Below are 20,924 nucleotides of genomic sequence, written 5' to 3'. Positions count from 1 at the left end.
CAGGGACCAGGCCTGACTTCATCATCCCACTCTTTTCCACGCCTACAAAAGCAGCTCACTATCTCTGACTCCAGTCTCCCATCTTTCTTCCCTGACTTTCTCATCCTTTACCGTTTGGCTATTGGGATGAAATAAGCTCCTAACACATAGCATTAAATTCTACTCCCAGCCTCAAAAACCCTCCCTGGCATCTAGCTATCTCTAGACTGCAGTCCTCAGACGGGCATTCAGCATCCTCTGTGATCTGCTTCATGCAGCTTCTCCATTCTTCTTCACCCCAGTAACACGAGCCTTCAATAAACCAGTTCTGCCAAAATATCCTGAATTGTTTCCTGTGTAGACTTACCATATTTTCTTCTAAAGTTGATTCTCTTTGAAAGAACTGTTTCCCTCAATTATATTGTTTTCAATTATTACAATAGCTATTTCAATTTCTAGCAAATAGTAAGAGAAAATAAATTTACCAAATTAAGTCTATTTTAAAAACTTAAGCTTTTTGAACTCCAATCTCTGAAGTAAAGGCTGGTAGTTACAAAAGGCCCATTTGCCAGCAGCATCACCATATCTGTGAGAATAGAGCTCACATAGGCGATTCCTTCGGACTTCAAACCATGACCTGGGAACACTGCCCTACAGACTTTTCTGGGCTTAGAACCAAAGTCCTCTGGATTATAAACATACTGATATCCAGGGGTATGTAAAAAGGGGACCAACAAAGTGGGAAGAGAGAGTAGAATTCAAGGGCAGAAAATAGTGTGAAATATTTACTCTTCATATGGCTTAAACATCTTTTTAGTATGGTAATTTGCCTGAATGATCATCAAAAAGAAGGAAGGAATGATATTTCATCAAGTGTATCTGATGCTTTATCCTATACTAAGTACCATGCATGTTCTTAAATTCCACCGCAATGACATTAAAATATATTATTTGGCTGGATGCAGTGGCACACACCTATAATCCCAGTGACTTGGGAGACTGAGGCAAGAGGATCACAAGTTTGAGGCCAGCCTCAGCAACTTAGCAAGGCCCTGTCTAGATAGATAGACAGACAGATAGATAGACTGAGTATGTGTCTCAGTGGTTAGGTGTAACTGGGTTCAATCCCTGGTACCAAAAACAAAACAAAACTGTTTTAACTTTAAAAGAAAGTAGGGCTCAGAAGAGCCCAAGATTAAACACCTAGTAAGTGGCAGAATGAGTGAAGATTCAAACCAAATTCGTCTCTAAAAACTATATTCTTAGCTAGCCATGATGGCTTGGAAGGCTGAGGCAGGAAGATCCCAAGGTCAAGGCCAGTGTCAGTAGCTCAGTGAGACTTTGTTCGAAATAAAATTTTAAAAAGGGCTGGGATGTAGCTCAGTGGCCACTGGCTTGCTAGGCAAGTAGGAAGACCTGGCTTTAATCCAAGCAATGGGTGGGGCTGGGGCGGACCCCATTACATTCTTGAATCTCATCCCTGTGATATCAGAATAATTTAAAAACTTCAAACACCTGGAATAGAAAAATAATGAGTAACAGTGTGCATGAAGTCAGGCTTGAATGTAGCAGTATTAGACACACTGGTTTTCTGATCTTACACTTCCTTTCCCACACCAGCATGGAGCCCTAACTGGGGCAGACTGATCCCTGCCCTAGAATCTGGAATTGAGACAGAAAAACGGAAAGATAGAGGCAAAGAGGAAAGAGGGGGGACGGTTAAGGGAGAAATCCATTTCCCTTTGTATGGAAAGGTCAAGACAACAACATGGGAGCTGTAGACAGCAGCTGACCAGCTGGGGAGCAGGAAACAAAGACAACTCCTCCAAGAGGAGAAGAGGAAGTGGATGGACAGAAAGCAGCAGAAACAGAGAAGTGGAAAGTCTTTCTGTGTTTCCTGCCTCAGTGCAATTCCTGGTTCCTGGCCCTTGGACTCTGGGAGATATTACAGGATCCTTAAAACAGTTTCCCCTTCTGCTTAAGTGAGCTCCAGTGGTTTCTGTTCTTGGGACCAAAAAAGTCTTAATTAATGAAACAGCTGTGGAAAGTTTCCTAGAATGGCTAACTTGTCATGGCTTTCTCTGGTGCTTTCTCATTAATGAAGCCATGACAGGATGCTACATTCACAGCTTCCAGACTGCCCACTTCAGGAAGCATCGCCAGCCTCCCGGGGGTGGGAGGCAGAGAAAGGGGCACACTGAACTGCAATCAGGTTTTCATTTAAAAAACAAATCACCTGGGCCTGGGTGTGTGGCTCAGTGGTAGAGAGCTTTCACCTAGCACATGTGAGGCACTGGGTTCCATCCTCAGGACTACATAAAAATAATAAAATAAAGGTTTCATGTCCCTCTACAACTAAAAAGTATTTAAAAACAAAAAACTTGGGCTGGGATTGTGGCTCAGTGGTAGAGCGCTCTCCTAGCACATGCGAGGCCCTGGGTTCGATCCTCAGCACCGCATAAAAAGAAATAAATTAATAAAATAAAGATATTAAAATAAAAACAAATCAGCTTCTGGGGTTGGGATTGTGGCTCAGTGGTAGAGTGCCTGTCTGACATGTGTGAGGCATAGGGTTCAATTCTCAGCACCACATACATATAAATAAATAAATAGATAAATTAAAGTTCCATCAACAACTAAAAAAAAATTTTTTTTTTTTAAATCACCTTCAAAACCTTTGGCTTTGCCATTTGGAAATTTCTTCCTTTTCCCAATAATAAGTAAAACTACTACCACATTTGTACAAGTCTTGGTATGAATTCCTGATTTAATTTCTCTTAAGCAAATGGTAGCTATATGTTTAAGTTCTTTAAAAGGTGCTCAGAAGCTAAAAGGTGCCAAGTAGTTTCCCACAGTAGTACCTTTTTACATTCTCAACAGTGGTCTATGAGAGTTCCTCCACATTGTTGCCAGAACTGCGGTGTGGTCAGTCTTTTTAATTGTAGGTGGCTTGTTTTGCCTTCTCCTTACAGTGTCTTTTGAAGAATAGATGTTCTAGATTTTAATGAAATTACATTATTTCTCTTTATTTAAAACAAACAAACCATTGCCTTTGCCACCCAAATTCCATGAAGCACAATGGCTATCAAATTGGTCACAAGGAACCTCCAACTCCTACTTTCTCATCACAAGGCAGGGGAAGAGGACAGTGTTTCTTACTGATATTTTTATGTTTATCAAGAACTTGGGTTAAAAAAGGTGGACATGAGGGTAGAGAGTGAGAGCTTCCAAGACTGCAGACCCAAATTCCAGTCTCAGTTCTGCCACTCTCAGCCATGTGAAGTTGGGCAAGTGACTGCACTTGTCTGGGACTCGGTTTCATTGTCCATGAAATAGGGACAAGTATTCCACAGGGCAATTTTAATGACTAAATGAGAGTATGGATGTATAAAAAAGTATAAAATATCCATTCAATAAATGATTTGTCTGGATATATTAACAAAACTAGGGGAAAAACTTTAAACTTTGCATATATTATTTTTTTCATCCTCAAAATTTTTGGCCAAATACTAACAGAGATGATCTACTAGGGAAGTGATTTATCTTAGTGTACATGGTGGAAGAGATAGGAGAGGGATAATAAGTGAGGCCTACTATGTGACCAGCACTGCCTCTGGTCTAAGAGACATTCAAGAGTGTGTGAGTGATTTAATATTTTCAAAATAACTTTAATTCAAAAAGAAACGATTAAATATGACTATAGAAAAGGATAATTGAACACACATTTAAAGCATTGTTATGCTTGTGGGAACACTCCTATCCTAGGAATTCTAATTACATCTGAAAGACCACAGGAGAACTGTTTAAACAATCACAGCTTCAAACTCTTGATTCTCCCATATATGAACCCTGGTGTAATTCCACTAAGCCACCTCTCAGGCAAAGACCATAGGCAGCTACGTTTGAGCCTGAGGAGGGAATCCACTGGAACAAGAGCCACTTCTGCACACAGGTCACAGTTCTTTCCGCCTCTTTTGAGAGCTGAAGGACTCCATGTACTCATCCACACAAGGCAACAATGCTCCAACAGCTTTTGGAATTCTTTAAGAACCACTTTCTAAGCCAATTCATGAGCTTCACAAGAAAATCAGTTTTACTGCTTTATAATTATACCTTTTTTTGTAGTTGGATTATCCAACTTGATCACCCACCTGATTTACCACCCTTGGCTCTGAACTGACTTGGCTGTTTTCAAAAATCAAATCCACCCTCAAAAGATGAAGATTTGCCTGTTGAAAATGTGCCTCAGGCTCTGAAGGCAATTTCCGAAAAGGAATCCAAAAATGTGTATGTCGTCCACAGCTCCTCACACACTGCTGGCCAAGCTGGAATACTCCCCCTTCACAAAAATGTCCTCGGGACCCTGCTTCTCTCAAGCTCCCCTTACCTCCCTGCACAGTCAGGCCACTCAGGCTCCCACCTTCTCACAGCTCCAATCACTCCTTAGTGAGATACCCAGATGAAAAAGAACTTGATGGTTCAATCCAGTGTCCCGAGTTCCAGCTTTGTCCCAGCTGACCTGTCACAGAGCACAGGGCAGCTCACACTTGTCACCAACCTTGTCTCCTCTTATCCTTTAATTCTTCTAATGCCCATCTTTGGTGTCCCCAGACCCACTTCTCCTAAGAAGTTTCTCCCCGGGAATGTGCAGCCCCTCAAGGTCTCTCCCTGGCTCTTTCGTCCACATTACAAGCTCACCCTGCACATACTGATTGCCGTAAAGGCCTATGCCACTTTAATCCACCTAAACAGATATTTACCAGCCAGACTTCTTCCTTGACCAACAGGCCTATTTTTCTGACTCTAGTCATCTTCCTTTGGTAACTGAGACAGGATCTTACTACATTGCCAAGGCTGGCCTTGAACTTGGGATCTTCCTGCCTCAGCCTCCTGAGTTGCTGCAATGACAGGTATGCACCACTACCCACCATGCCCAGCAAGTCTAAGGTTACTGATACAATCCAAAAGCCATGTGGGCTTCTCCCCCTACTGAGAGATCTTTGAGCTTGCAGCCATTAACAATGTCAACTGTTTTTTCTTCTTCTTTTTAAAATAATTATAAGACAAAGGTACAATGAAATCCTATTTATCCTTCAAGATCAAGTTCCAAGATCACCTGCACTTTAAAGCATCTAAGTTCCTCATATCCTATGAGCTGCTTTCTCATCTCTTTATCTGTTGCCTTTAAAAATTTTTTGAACCTTTTGAAACACAGATTAACATGCAGTTGTAGGAAATGACAGCAATGCTGTGTATCCTTTATCCAGTTTCCAATGGTAAGAGCTTAGAAAAGGATAGTACAATGTCAAAACCAGGAAATCAATAATGATACAACCAAACTTATTGAGATTTCCCATTCCCCCTTGTACTCATTCAAGTGTTTATGTTCTATAGAATTTTATTATATGCCAGGGTTCATGTAAACATCATGTCATTCAGGATTATGAGCACAACCATCTCAAAAATCCTTCGATCACACCCAACTCCCTCCTGTCCCGCCTTCCACAATCAACTGGCAACTACAAATCTCTTCTCCAGTTCTGAAATTTGATTTTTACAAAAATGTAATAGAGGTAGAATGCTATGGTATATAACCTTCAAGATTGGCTTTGTTCATTAGCATCATTTACTGGAGATCCATCCCAGTTGTTAAATGTCACTGTAGCTCCTCCTTCTCTATTGCTGAGTGCCATCCTGTGGCATGGATACACCACAGTTTGTTTAACCACTACTGTAAATAATGCTGTTATGAAAATCTGTGTACAGGTTTTTGCAAGAATATAAATTTTCATTTCTTTGGGATAAATGCCCAGGAGTAGCAATTACTGGGTTGTATGATGGTTATGTTTAGTTTTTAAGAAACTGCCAAAGCATTTCAGGAGTGGGGGTGGCATTTTACATTCCCACTGACAGCATGCAAGTGATCCACAGTCTCTGCATCCACAACAGCATTTGGTATTGTCAGAACTTCTCAGCAACATTGCCTCTTTTCTTTTCCACATTCTGAGAGTTGTGCACTGATATCTCATTGTGGACTCAGTTTGAATTATATAATGGCAGTTAAGTTAAATGAAACAAGAATTTCCATGAAAAACAGCACTCCTTTAAGATTAAGGGAGCAAAAGACACATCAGATAATTAGGAACTAAATAGTGAACCAGTCTATGAGGTATAAAATTAAGCTAACACACATGGAGATGGGTGGCTGAGAGGTCAGCTCTACCTTCTGAGCCTACATGGTCAGCAGAAATACCAAGAAGCCACTGCCAGACAAGACAAGGACACTAAAATCAAACCCTAGGGGAGACAGGACAACAACCTACCCTATCCCAAAAATATTAGGGACTCCTCAGAGATAAAGGGCATTCCAGGGCGTGAAGGGCAAGCACATGCATAGAATAATCACTAAGGTAATCTAGAGTTACCTTTTTTAGCACAGCAAAACACACCCCACAGGGAAGATCTAAGGCAGCGATGAGCCGTGGATCACATGGAGCAGCAAGATGAAGAGCACAGATGCCACAAAAGCCCCTCCCACTTGTGATGACATCAAGTGACTGCGTCCCAGCCTACCCTGCAGACTGTACACCTTTGTCCTTTGGAAAAGCCAGCCTGACACTCTGTCAGTTACGTCTCTCTTCTCACTAGAGCACAAGTCCCAATAACCCTTGTCAGTGTCCACGATCACTTGACTAATCTTCATCAAAAGCGAGTCAAAAGTTCCTCTCTCTGATATCAAAACAACTTTTTATTTGACCATATACCATTTGTATATCCTCTTCATACATGTATGCCGCCCATTTTCTGATTGGATTGCTTTTACACTGTTGAGTTTGAGAGCTTCCTAATGAATTCTAAATACTGGTTCATTGTTGGACATATGGTTTACAAAATAATTTCTTCCAGTGTGTAGTTTGTCTTTTCATATACCTATCGGGGTCTTTCACAGATGAAAGATGTTTGATTTTGATGAGATCCGATTCATCAAAAGTCTTCTTTTCTGGACTGTGCTTTCCATGTCAGAGTCAAAGAGCTCTTTAGCCAGCATCTTCTAAGTTTTCTCCTGTGCTCTTTCCTGTAAGTTTTAAATTTTACGTTATATATTTAAGTCCTTGACCCTTTCTAATTCTAGCATAAGGCACAAGATTTTGGTAGAGATTCATTTATTTGCTTGTGCCTGCTAAACTTCTCCAACACCATTTGTTGAAAGGCTATCCTGCCTCCACTGAGTTGCTTTTGTTCCTTTGTCAAAAATCCATAGGGCATATTTGTGTGGATCTAATTCTGGGTTCTCTATTCTGTGCCATTAATCTGTGTTCACTGGGCACAGTGACACAAACCTGTAATCCCAGCAACTTGGGGGTGTGCTGAGGCAGGAGGATTGCAAGTTCAAAGCCAGCTTCAGCAATTTAGCAAGACCCTGTCTCAAAACAAAAAGGGCCTGGGATGTAGCTCAGTGATAAAGCTTTCCTGGGTTTGATACCCAGTATTACCTCCCTCAAAAAAAAAAATGTGCTTAGATCATATATGTGTTTGTAGATGCTCTCTATCAAGTTAAGAACACCTCTCTTTTCCTATGAGCTAAATTTTTAGTACAAATGTGTTGGATGTTTTTAAAAAGCCTTTTCTATATCAACTTATCTCTGATAAAACTAGATGAATTCTGTTGAATATTCTGTTGATATGGCGGCTTACACATGCTGACTTTTTACAATTGTGTCACTGATAAAAGTCACCATAAAATGTATCCCTTTATAGCACACAATTCAGAGGTTTGTAATATGCACGGAGTTTTGTAATCAGCACCACTACCTAGTTTTAAAACATTTTTAGCTCCCCACAACTCCATACTCAGAGCAGACCTTCATGTTTCCCCTTACAGCCCGCCCCTAGCAGCTAGTAACTTTCTCTACAGATTAGTTATTCCAGGCATTTCATAAAATGGAATCACAGCTTTTTGTGTCTAGCTTCCTTCTCTTTTTGGAATGTCTTCAAGGTCTGTCTATATCATTCCTTTTTATGGCAAATCATATTCCACTGTATGGATACACCACTTTTTAAAAAAAATCCATTAACCAACTGATGGGGCATTTGGGCCATTTTCATTTTTAAAAATAATGCTGCTATGCACATCCATGTAAGGTTTGGTGCAGATATGTTTTCACTCCTCCATGAGTAGAAATGCTAGGTCATTTGGTAACATCTAAGGCTTGGATAAACTGCCAAGCTGTTTGCAATGGGGCCACACCATCATAAGTCATCACCTGTGCTACATGAGGGCTCCAATGTGTCTGCATCTTCACCCTCTATGTTTTTCATTACAGCCATCCTAGTGGGTGCACTGATTTGCATTTCATAATGATCGATGACATTATTTTTCATGTATTAATTGGCATTTGTATATTTTCAGTCTTTTATAAGTTCCTTATCAAATACATAACATTCATTTCCCTCCATTCTCAGGGTTTTCACTTAAATCAACCAAAGTAGTCTTTAGGCCTCCTGCTGGATGGAGAACAGAAGATCAGCTACACCCTCAGTTCTGCTACTACTACCCTAGCAGGGGAATCTGCAGACAATTTACTTTCACTGGTGAGGCAACTGGGTCAGCTTCTCACTTGGCCCTCGTGATGCTATCCCAGGAGAGAAATGGTAGCATCCTTTTACTGAGTGGGGTCACAACAGCTGACATTTTGCCAGCATGGAAATGACAGCACCGTTAACCACTTCTGCTATGCAGAGGAAGTGCAATTGGCTACATGTTCAGACCTGTTGACAGCACTCCAAAGGGAACAGGAGCATCACTTGCACATGGCAGGCAGGATGGAACATTAACTCACTGCTTGGCTCCATGGACACTACCAGGTGTGGGATATATACCATCAGTGCTTGACTTCATGGACAAGGATGACAGCATATGCAATATTAATGTTTTACTCTGTCCCACTGAAACTGAGGGTGTGTGTTGTATATGTGTGGCTTTTCTGTTAGTGTTTGGTTAGCACAGGGTGGGTACTGCCATAAAGGTTTTCTATTGTTAGATCATCTGGCTGGAGGAGACAGGTTTTTGTTGGGGAATACCTTTTATGTGTTTTTTGCCCACTCCAGATTGGTGACCTCTGTAGCACTCTGCCTGGCATATATGGGTGGCAATAAAGAAACCCAGGAGAGTTATAACCATGTGCTTCCTCAAATTCTAAGATCCCTAGGCACTGACTTCTTTTTCTAACTTTCAGACTATTCGTCTCATTTGTTTTGTTATGTCCATGTTTTTAGTTTTAAGAAGGAAGACCTGGGAGGAATAAGTATATTCCATTTTTGCCCAGAAACAGAAGTTCTGCTTCTTATTTTATGATAGTAATTTTAGCATTTTATTATTTAAGATGTTTTCCTGTCTAATTTTTTCACTGCACTAGAACAACTTTGAAGGCACTAGACTATGTTTTAGATTGTATTTTATCACTATTCATTTTCTTGGGAATATAAAAAAGAAACAGGAAGGAGTCCCAGCACTTGGTGGGATATATCACGGCACACTGAATAAATTAATTCTACAAACTCTTAAACAAAACTTTCTTTGGTCTTTTCCCCTTTTCTTTCTTTATCTTACACACATTTATTTACATATGTACTTTATTATATGACAAGTACCTGAGTTAGAGTCTAGAAACAGTAAATTAAGGTCCAGCCCTGGTTCTGATGAGGACTTTGCCCTCCATCAGGAATCAGAGTCTAACAAAGGGAGGTCAGACTACAGCATGGTGAGTGAGCAGCTTCCAATGGAGAACAAAGCAATGAGAACTAATTCCTCCAAACCAAAAGGACAAAGGCCTCACTGCAATTAAAATGGGTCCTAGGAAATGGAGAAAGTGCAGTGTAGTATGGGTAAGACACGGAGGAGAGTGAAACTGGGGAGAGACAAAGGCTGAACACAGAATAGGATACTAGGAAGCAACAAAATTTATTTTCGTCTTATAAAGTTGATCATTTTTATTTTTTTTTTCCATGGTTCTGGGGATAGAACCCAGGGCATATCACCAATGAGCTACATCACCAGCCCTTCTAAAATTTAATTTTGAAACAGGGTCTCACTGAGTTGACCAGGCTGGCCTCAAATTTGAAATCCTTCTACCTCTGCCTACTGAGCAAGTAGGATTACAGCCATGTATCACCATACCAAAGACTGTTTCTTATCTTTGTTTCTTTTTTTTTTGCATTATTAAGAATGCTAAGCTACTAGACATTCCTAATGTTAGGAATGATTTGCCCACACAGTTACTGACTACTTTTGTGGCTCTTATTTTCAAACTCTAGCTTTCTTATGCTTTGTTAACTTCCCCAGGAAGCTTGTCACTTTCTAGATCTTGCATCATGACAGTGTCTTCTTTCGTTTACATTCTAGGCATCAAAGGGAAAAGACTTGAGAATTATATCCATAGGACTGGCAAAGTAGAGACCTCTGCAAAAGTATTCCACACATGTAACAATTCTGGAAAAATTATTAAAACAAACGTTTTCAGAACTCTGGAAACTAAAAACTTATAACAATGTGAAATGCAATTATTTAAGAAAAATGGCTGAATATAAATAAGAACATTGAGCTTTGTAAAGTTTCCATAGTCTTCGCCCCAGCTCTGCAGTAATCTTGAAAACCAACAGTCTTCTAATTGCATTGAGAATTAGCAGCCTCACAACCACTGGAGGGGCAGAACGAGTTTAGAGCACTCCCAAAACAGCATTCCAAGAGAAGTTTCATTATTTAACCTCTGCAGTAGTTCCCTGAAATCCCCCATTTATTAAACTTGTTAAATATGAACTTCATCTCACTGACAACCATCAGCAACATGTATTTTACACTATAGCTGTCTGGGATGGCAGTGACAAGAGGTGCAAACAAGAAGCTAGGAAGGAAGAAAGGAAGGGAGGGAGGGAGGGAGGGAGGGAGGGAGGGAGGGAGGGAGGGAGGGAGGGAGGAAGGAAGGAAGGAAGGAAGGAAGGAAGGAAGGAAGGAAGGAAGGAAGGAAGGAAGGAAGGAAGGAAGGAAAAGTTGGAGAATGCGATGTTTACAGAGGGCTATGAAAACACCTGACATATTCCTGGGGATCTAGATGGCTACAACCATGTACTTACGGGGTTCTGCACATGCCTACGATCTGAGAACTTTCACTTCTGACTGATCTTAAAGCGCTACATAGGCAGGAAGTAAAGGCTGAGGCAGAGCTGTAAAGCACATGGCTGGGCACTGAGTGTGCTCTAACACACACACAGCACTCAGCAAAGGGTGGGAGACTACTGTTTTCAAATACTTAGGGAAATCTCTGTCCATGCATTAGCTGACAACTTAAAGCCAGCTACGCAGAAACTGTAGTGGCCTCACAAGACAGAGAATACAGACTATCTCAGTCCATCTGGAAATCTATAACAAAACACCATGAACTGGGTGGTTGATAAACAACAAATGTTTATTTCTCCCAGTTCTGGAGTCTAGGAGTTCAAGATTAAGGTTCTCATGGATTTGGTGTCTGGTAGAGGCTCACATCCTCACAGATGGCACCTTTGGGCTGTGTCCTCTCATACTGGAAGAGAGAGAGTCTTTCTCTCAGGTCTCGGTAATAAGGGCACTAATATCATTCATGAGAGCTCTACCTTTATGACCTAGTAACTGCCCAAAGGTCCCACCTCCTAATACTATAACTTGGAGGGAAGTCAGGATTTCAACATATGAATTTAGAAGACCATGAACATTCAAATCTTAACACAGGATACATAGTAAAACAGCAAGTAAAACAAACTGCAACAACAACAAATCCTAGGGAGAGAAGATATGGAGTTGGGAGCAGGGAGCTGATTTCCAGAGTTGCCCTGTGACATTATTTAAGATATAATCATTCACATGGTAATCAAAAGAGCTAGAGTGGCTAAACCAATAGCAGATGAAATAGAATTCAAGACAAGAAGTACTACTAGAGACAAAGGATGACATTTTATATTATTTTATTTTATGGAGTGTTGTAATTTTTATTTTTTACATATTTTTATTGGTGCATTATAATTATACATAATAGTGGGATTCACTGTTACATATATTTTCATGAATACAATATAACAACATAATTTGGCCAATATTTTTTTCCAATATTTTCCCCTTCCCTCATCTCTTCCCTTTCTTGGTCCCTTTCCTCTATTGATTTCTCCGTTTCTATTCCATGAATTTCTCCCTACCTTTTTTTTGTTCTTCTTCCTCTCTAGCTTCCACACGAGAGAAAACATGACTCTTGGCCTTTTGAGTTTTGCTTATTTTGTTGAACATAATGTTCTCAAGTTCTATCCATTTTCCTACAAATGACATAATTTCATTCTTCTTTATACCTGAATAAAACTCCATTGGGTATATACACTATATTTTCTTTATCCATTCATCCACTGATGGCCACCTAGGTTCGTTCCATAATTCAGCTAGTATGAATAGTACTGCCATAAATAGGTATGTATGCATTATCACTATAGTATGCTGAGTTTAATTCTTAGAATAAATACTAAATAGTGGTATAACTGGATCATATGGTGGTTCCATGTAAAGGAAGACACTTTATACTGTTAATAGGTTCTATCCATGAAGGAGACAAAGCAATTATCAACATGTGCGCCTAACAGAGCAACAAAATACATGAAGCAAAAACTGATAGAATTAAAGGGAGAAACATAGAAATCAACTATAATAGTTGGAGACCTTCATAACAACTTTCAATAACAGAACAATTAGATGGAAGATCAATAAGGAAATAGAAAGCTTTAAGAAAACTATCCATCAAATAGATCATCAGATCTATTAAACACTCAATCCAACAACAGCTAAATATATATCCTTCTCAAGTTCATATGGTACATTCTCCAGGCCATATAACAAATTTCAATAAGTTTAAAAGAACTGAAGTCATACAGACTATGTTGTTCTTTGACCAAAATGGAATGGAGTTAAAATTAGTAACATAAGTAAACATAGGAAAATCAAAATATGTGGAAATTAGATAATATCCCTAAATAATCAATGGGTTAAAGAAAAAGGAAAATAGAAAATATTTTGAGATTAATATTCGACAAAAACACAACCAACCAAGAACTGGAATGCAGCAAAAGTAAAGCTTAGAGTAAAATTTGTAGTTGTGATTGCCTGTACCAAAAATAGAAAGATCTGAATCCTTAACATAAACTTCAAACTTAAGAAATTAGCCAAGGAAGAACAAACCGAACTCAAGCCATCAAAAGAAGGAAATATTAAAGATTAGAACAGAAATAAATGAAATAGAGAACAGAAAAATCATAGAGAAAATATTCATATGAAAAGTTAACAAAACTGACAAACCTTAGTTATGCTGACCAGCTGACGAAGGGTTCAGGGGGAGAGATCCAGATTAAAAAACTCACAAATGAAAGAGCAGAATTTACTACCATCTTCACACAAAGGGGGGAAAAAGACTATAAGGGAATACTGTGAATAATTGTATGCCAATAAGTTATATAACCAAGATGCAAAGACAAAATTTCTAGAAAGATACAAACTGCCAAAACTGACTTAAGAAGAAGTGGTAAAGTTTAACAGCCCTATAACAAGAAGAGATTGAAAAGCAGCACTGGATGGCCTCATAGGTGATTTCTACCAAAAACCTAAAGAAGAATTAGCACCAATTCTTCTAATTAAGCCAAAACTTATTTTATGAGCCAGTGTGATCCTCATACCAAAATGAGTCAAAAAAATCACAAGAGAACTATTGACTAAGATCCCTTAGAAAAAATCATCACAAGGACACTAGTAAACCAAATTTTATGAAATGTGTTACTAAAGAACCATCTCAATAGACAAAGAAAAACCATTTACTAAAATCTAACACCCTTTCATGAGAAAAGGGAACACTTTCAAATTGATAAAGGGTATCTACAAAACCCCTACAGCTTACCATACAATTAACACTGAAAGGCTGAATGATTTCCCTTGGAGATTATACATAAGACAAGAAGGTCTACTCCCATTGTTTCCATTTGACATTGTATTGAAGGTTATAGTTTGAGCAAGTGAATAAGAAATAAAAGGCATCCAGATTGGAAAAGAAGAGTTAAAACTATCTCTATTTGCAGATGATATAAACTTATCAATAAAGAAAATCCCTAGGGGCACGCGCTTGCTCTGCTCCCGCACACCCACTCACCCCCCCCACAACTATTAGATCCAATAATGAGTTATGCAAGATTACAGGATACAAGATTTTTATACAAATATCAATTTTATTTCTCAATATTATATGAACTATTTGAAAGCAATTCATATACAATAGCATTAAAATACATAGGATTAAATTAACTAAAAAATATAAGCTTATTAACTGAAAACTACAAAGTATCATTGAAAGAAATTAAAGCCCTAATAAATGGAAAGACATTGCATACTCATAGGTAAGAAGACTTAATATTGGTAAGATGGCAATACTAATCCAAATTGATCTAGAGATTTAACACAATGCATTTTCCCCCTCCCCTAGAAGTAAATAAACTGATCCTAAAATTCACATGAAAATGTAAGGGACCCAGAATAGTAAAAAATCTTGAGGATGGGGGGGTGTGGAAAATAAAAGCTGAAAGACTCATGCTTCTCAGTTCAAAACTTACTACAAAGTTACAGTTACATAGATTAAAAAAAACTTACTACAAAGTTACAATAATACAGATAGTGTGATACTAGCATAAAGATAGACCTAGATTGATGGAATAGACTTGTGAGTCCATACTCTCAAGAAAACCTATACTATAATTATGGTCAACTGATTTTCAGCAGTTCAATGGGCAATGAATCTTCAAACAATATAGTCTTTTCCTGTGGTGCTGGAACAACTGGTTATACACATGCAAAAAAATGAAGCTGGACCCCTACCTCATACCATTTACAAAAATTAACATAAAATGGATCATCAGCATTAACATAAGAACACTATAAAACTCTCAAAAGAAAGCATATGCTATGGTTTTGATATGAAGTGTCTCCCCAAATCTCCTGTGTTAAGGCAAGAATATTCAAGGTGAAATGACTGAATTATGAGAGCTGTAATCTATTCAGTCCATCCTAGTTTGAATGGACGCACAAGGTGGTAACTATAGGCAGACAGGGCATGAACGGAGGAGGGGAGTCACTGGGTCATACCCCAGAGGGCACATCTTTCCTGTAGCCCCTTCCCCCTTTCCCTCCTTCTCTGCTTCCTCACTGCCATGAGGGGGCAGCTTTCCTCTACCACGTCCTTCTGCCATGAAGTGCTGCCTCACCTTGGACCCAGAGTAATGGAGGTGGCCATTTCTGGACTGAGAACTCTGATACCTTGAACCAAAATAACCTTTTTCTCCTCTACACTGCTCATGTTGGGTATTTTGGTCAGAGCAACACTAAAGCTTACTAAAACAAGGACATGTGTAAATCTTTGTGATCTTTTAGTAATGATTACTTAGGACATCAAAAATAAGCAATATAAGGAAGAGCCATCAAGCTAGCATTTATCAGATTTAGAAAACCATTTGCTTCAAGACACTATCCAAAAACTGCAAGACAATAAACAGTAGAAATATTTGCAAGTGTCATATCTAATAAATGACATATTAGGAATACATAAAATACTCAACACTAAAAATATAACCAAAATTATCTTCATTGCCATTTGTATGTCTTTCAAAGAAGACATATAAATGGTAGTGAAGCACATGAGGTTATGTCCAGCATCATTAATCATTACACAATTACCTATCAAACCCACAATGAGCTAATACTTCACATCTGCACGATGGCTATAATCATACACTGCCAGTGGAAATGTAAAATGATGCAGCCAGTTTGGAAAACTGTTTAACAGTTATCCAAAAGGTTAAATAGAGATTAGACTATATGACCCAGAAAATCCTCTCCTAGATATATACCCAAGAGAACTGAAAATACACACCCACAGTAAAACCTACAGCTAAATATTCAGAGCAGCATTACTCATATTAATTGAGAGACAGAATTAACCAAATGTCCATCAATTGATGAATGAACAAAATGTGATACATTCATAAAAAGTATTCAGCCATAAAAAGAAATGAAGTTCTGATAAATGCTGTAATATGAATGGACCTTGCTAGGGGATGGGGTTGTGGCTCAGTGGTAGAGCACTCCCCTAGCACATATGAAGCACTGAGTTCAAGCCTCAGCACCACATAAAAATAAACAAACAAAATAAAGATATTGTGTCCACCTACAACTAAAATAATATTTTTAAAAAAGAAAACATGCTAAATAAAAGAAGCTAACTACACAATACAGAAGCCTATTTGAGAATAGGGAAATCCATAGAATCTAAAAGTAGATTAGTGGTTGCAAGAAATTAGGTGGGTGGTGTGGGGAGTAAAAGTTAACTGAAATTTCTTTGGGGTATGATGAAAATGTTCTGGAATTAGATAATGGCAATGGTTGCAAAATTTGGTGAATGTGTAAGAAACCACTGAATTGTACAATTTAAAAGGGTGGAATTTACAGTATTTGAATAGTGTCTCAATAGAAAAAACAGTGAAAACACTTTGCCACCCTGATTATTAGCTATCTCTATATTCCAGTTTGCTCTAAATTACAGGTCACCTATATAAATTTTTTTATATATCATTACAGTACAATTGCAAATAGAACTTATTTATAGTATGTAGAAATTGGTCATTTTGCCCATGCATTCAAATTTCTACAATCCTATAAAAATATTTCTAGGAAATAGATTTAAATATTATCTTCTCTTGCCAGTAGGCATTTTTCCACCTGTTAAGACAAAAATCTATTCATCTTTGAATATTTGTATTCTTTAAGAATACTGCTATTTATCAACATAAGTTTTATGGGATGGAAAATTACTAAAGAAAGTACATACTTAAAAAAATTAAGAATGCCCAGTTGTGAATCTACTTTAGGATCCATTAATCCTTGTTACTATCTATGAGTTTCCTGTAAGTTCACCAACAGTGAGTTGGGATTTACATGAAAGGAATAATATTGCCAGTAGTTTCAAATGACAATAACAGCTTCTCTACTTGATGCCAAACAATTTGATCTTGCTTCCCTCTAGCTAAGGCAATATGGGGTTCCCTTGGCAATGGAAAAACTGAGATTTAAAGCACAACTCTCGAATTTCCTGCAATATCATCTTGTGTGGCCCATGGAATACAATTTTCTTTCAAATCCAGAAGAGGTGTCTCTTACTAACTCAGAAGAATTGTTTCAAACACAAAGTTACCGCAGTATTAGAACTAGAAGGTTTGAAATGTCTGGTTCAGCTAATTTGTAAAGAATACTCAATGGAATACCAAGTTCAGTGAGATGATCTCCAGGGGAAAAAGCTCTAAGAAATCTATTAACCCACTATTTTAAAACAATACTTGGTTACAGAATCCTTTTTCTCCATAACACCTATTAAAATCCCAAAGAATTCCTGACCTACCAACACCTTTTGGAAAAGTCTAACCTGGTTAAAAGTTCATCTTATAAAAGATGAAACTGCTCACTCCCCTCAACCCCTTCCCAAAGTTAACTGATTTCCCCATGGCCAGCCAGCAGGTCCTGGGAAAGCTAGAACTGACTACTAGAGCTCCTTCCAGGCTGCCACACTGAATTCCCAAGGGGACCTTTTCTAAAGGGCAATTTAATCACATTGGACTTCCTGATTAACAGCAAGAATCAGTTATTTAATGTTAGTTAGCTATGTTTAAAATCTCTCCCACAAAAGGGTTGACCTGAAAAATGTTAGTATTACGTGACACTCCTTTCAAATTTCTATTTCAAGGTTGGTTTTACCTGGAGTGAGAGGAAATTTCTGGCTTTTTGGAATATTTCCATCTTGAAGATATTTTAATAGTTCTTACCACAACACCCTTTCTATGCTTAGTATTTTTAGCTCATTGTTTTCTATTTTGGCAGTCAAGAAGCTGCAGTTTGTAATTTTACCTCCAACTTCATATTTCTTCTTAAAAGTGAATACAATGTCCCACTTATAATAATAAAATCACTAGTTGGCAGAACGACATTAAATGGAAAAAAAGAGGGGGAGACAGAGAGAGAAAGGGGGGAAGCAATTGGAAAATTTAGAGCAAGCAATTTTAAGTGCCAAGTTTCACATTTGTAATGGTCCAGTGGAGGTCACTGGGCTTCCTTTTTATTGAGGGCATAGTAAAGAAATAGATACCCACAAACTCTCTTGTAAAAAGCTATAGAAACCACCTCTACTTCAATGAAGCTTTACTGAAAAGTGATGTAACTCAAAGATCCACAATAATATGAACTACAAGAAAAACATAAAAATTAGTTTAGTGTGGTATTTTCCTCTCCAATATTTAGATTTTCATTTTCCACATTAATTGAGCTTTTAAGCTTTAGTTTCCTATTCCAGTTTAGCAACAAATGAAACAAAACAATGAGTGAAATGGGAAGTAACTGCATCCAGTCTCAGAAATAACACTGAGTTTCTTGGACTTCTGATGCAACCAACCATCCCCTTTAAGCAGTTTCCTGGGACACAGTGTTTTCCTGATCCTCAAAGATTTGTGGTATTGGTGTTGCTCCTGATGTTTTTCCTTTTTTAACCTCAGATGCCCTACTAAAAATGAGCTACAAGTCTAGGCCATACAAGAAAGGATTCTCTAGAGAAGGTAGCCAAAGGACCAGAAATTTGGTGAGCCCAATCAGAAGGGCCAGATCACCCCTACAAGTTCACACCAGCTTTACTTCTTAAAAATTGCTAACCAACCATTTTTCTTTTCAAAATAAACACTATTTCTCTCAACTGCAGTTTGCAAAATATTACCCCAATTCCACTGGACTAAAAAACTGGAATTTTACTGACATAATTGGATTATGAGGTTTAAAGATTGATGGAACTTTTCTGTTCCAAATATAATTGTTCAAATACCAAACCTAAATGGGTATGTAGAAGTTCTGACATAGTTAGAGCCAGAGTACAACTGCAGGCTCCAAGCCAGGGTGACATAGGAGAGGGGATGAAGAGGCTACCAAATGAGGCTACCAAACCAAAGACCTGCCAAGCCCTGTCAAAGAAGGGTCTTGGGGTCTCAGAGTCTCGGGGGCACATATTGCCCTTCTGCTGACACGGCTAGTACTACAATGGAGACAGCTTTGGTCAGCTCCCCCATGCTTGCTCATTTCTCAGACCTCAGCTCATATACCAATGACCTTGGCACTTTACTCATACCAATATTATAGCACTAGCTATTCTTGGCTGTAATTTTACTGAATATGAACCTGTTTCCCTGAAGAACAAGTGTTTTTAGTATTTCCTATAACTATATATTAAATATACATATGCATGTATATTATACATATATAAACAATATATGAAAATAAATGTTTTAGGAGAGGAGATAGAAGGAGAAGGAAAAAGACACAGAAGAGTTGATTTTAGGAGTTTAGAGAATATGTATCAATTTATTCAATATAGCACATATTCTTCAGCATTTGCTAGAAAATGCTAGTTCCTTTGTTATTCCTCAGAAAATAAATACTGGTTTTAAAAAATCTCTTTGAACACTGAACCCATGAGCAGAAGAAATCACACTATCTTAAGTACTTGTACCAAGTGCCTCCCTCCTTCATTACAATTCCATATTTGACTATTGTTTAATACATTTGACTTATGTTCTTCTGCTGTGAGACCATGTCCATTTTGGTTCATATTTCTAGTGGCCAGGATGGTGTTTAATAATTATCTGTTGGCTGAAAAACTGTTTATTATCTATCACAACATCAAAGAAAAAGTTAATCTAATCAGATCCAAACACTTCAATATATTTCTCTTTATTAATTTTTTATTGTAAAACGTAAGAAATTAATCAAGACTACACAGCTATACAAACGTATGAATTAACTCTGGTGTCCTCACTGGGTGTTTGGGCCACAGGGTAAGAGAGGCATGCAGATGAGTCAGCACTCCAGAACACGACCTCAGCGCTCCTTGGTACCTATGCTTTCAGCCCACTATGATTAAAGGGTATTTATTTAGGCCCAGCTGCATGGATATATACATATGATTAGTTTTAGCTTAAACCAATTCTTATAATAAAGGCAAGTAATAAAAATATTCCTGCTAAGATCCAGAGATTAAAGAAAATATTAATCTAAAAATATCAATATTACTATTAATACTACTGATACCAGAAAAATGGCAAAGCTAACATTTCTTCTATTTCTGACATAAAGTCATCCCCAGCTGCATTATGACTTAAATATAATGGCCACCAATCGTATATTACCCAGAATATCATTTAGGAAAAATAAACACATTAAATCTGTCCCTTCAATGTAAAGATGGCATTTTAATCTTAAGAAAAAAGTTAATGCATCTTGAAAACAAAATAATATTTATGTTTTGAAGATGACATTTTAAAAACTGGATTTGTTGAAATGTATTGATTATATGGTTTGAGGCTTAAAATGACATAGCGTATAAACTAAAAAACTGTCACACACCTGAACTTAATAGAATTTTCTATTTTTAAGATGACATCAGAAGAATAACCAAGGATAATGAACCCATCTTAAAACAAACAAACAAACAAAAAAAAACATTCTAAACTGAAGATGCAGTGCCTTTCAATTAGTCCACAGTATGACATCAGGCAGGGAGAAAATATATTTCAAAATGAATTGGAACGTAACTGGTTACTAGGACTAAAAAATGAGCATTGATTTAGTGAGCTCAGTTTATCTTCTAAAGATATATCTTTCATTTATTATAACCATTAAAGCAAGTAGCAAAATATATAGGACTAAACAAGATTTTTGAATTTCCATTTCAAAGTTGTTAAGCAAAATTTAAAAACAAATTAATGGAAAAAAATGTAAACATAACAAAAAGGAATAATTAATCAAATTGCTTTCA

The 20,924-nt window shown here is 37.8% G+C and overlaps 1 protein-coding gene across 19 annotated transcripts in view; it reads right to left on the bottom strand.

Annotated features, from left to right (window-relative positions):
- Positions 1-20,924, bottom strand: part of Dis3l2 (DIS3 like 3'-5' exoribonuclease 2) — a 339,632-nt gene that overhangs the window by 138,035 nt on the left and 180,673 nt on the right. The window contains exon 10 of one of the 19 annotated variants that reach the window (XM_078018228.1): positions 11,957-20,020. The exons of the other annotated variants lie outside the window; for them this stretch is intronic. Coding sequence (XP_077874354.1) covers positions 20,005-20,020 — 16 coding nt within the window. The 3' untranslated portion in view covers positions 11,957-20,004. Of the gene's footprint in view, positions 1-11,956; positions 20,021-20,924 lie in introns of those variants that run through there. 19 annotated transcript variants of the gene reach the window in all.

Source organism: Ictidomys tridecemlineatus, chromosome 7 (assembly GCF_052094955.1).
Source record: "Ictidomys tridecemlineatus isolate mIctTri1 chromosome 7, mIctTri1.hap1, whole genome shotgun sequence".
NCBI lineage: Eukaryota > Metazoa > Chordata > Mammalia > Rodentia > Sciuridae > Ictidomys > Ictidomys tridecemlineatus.
This window is presented reverse-complemented; position numbering and strand designations above follow the sequence as displayed.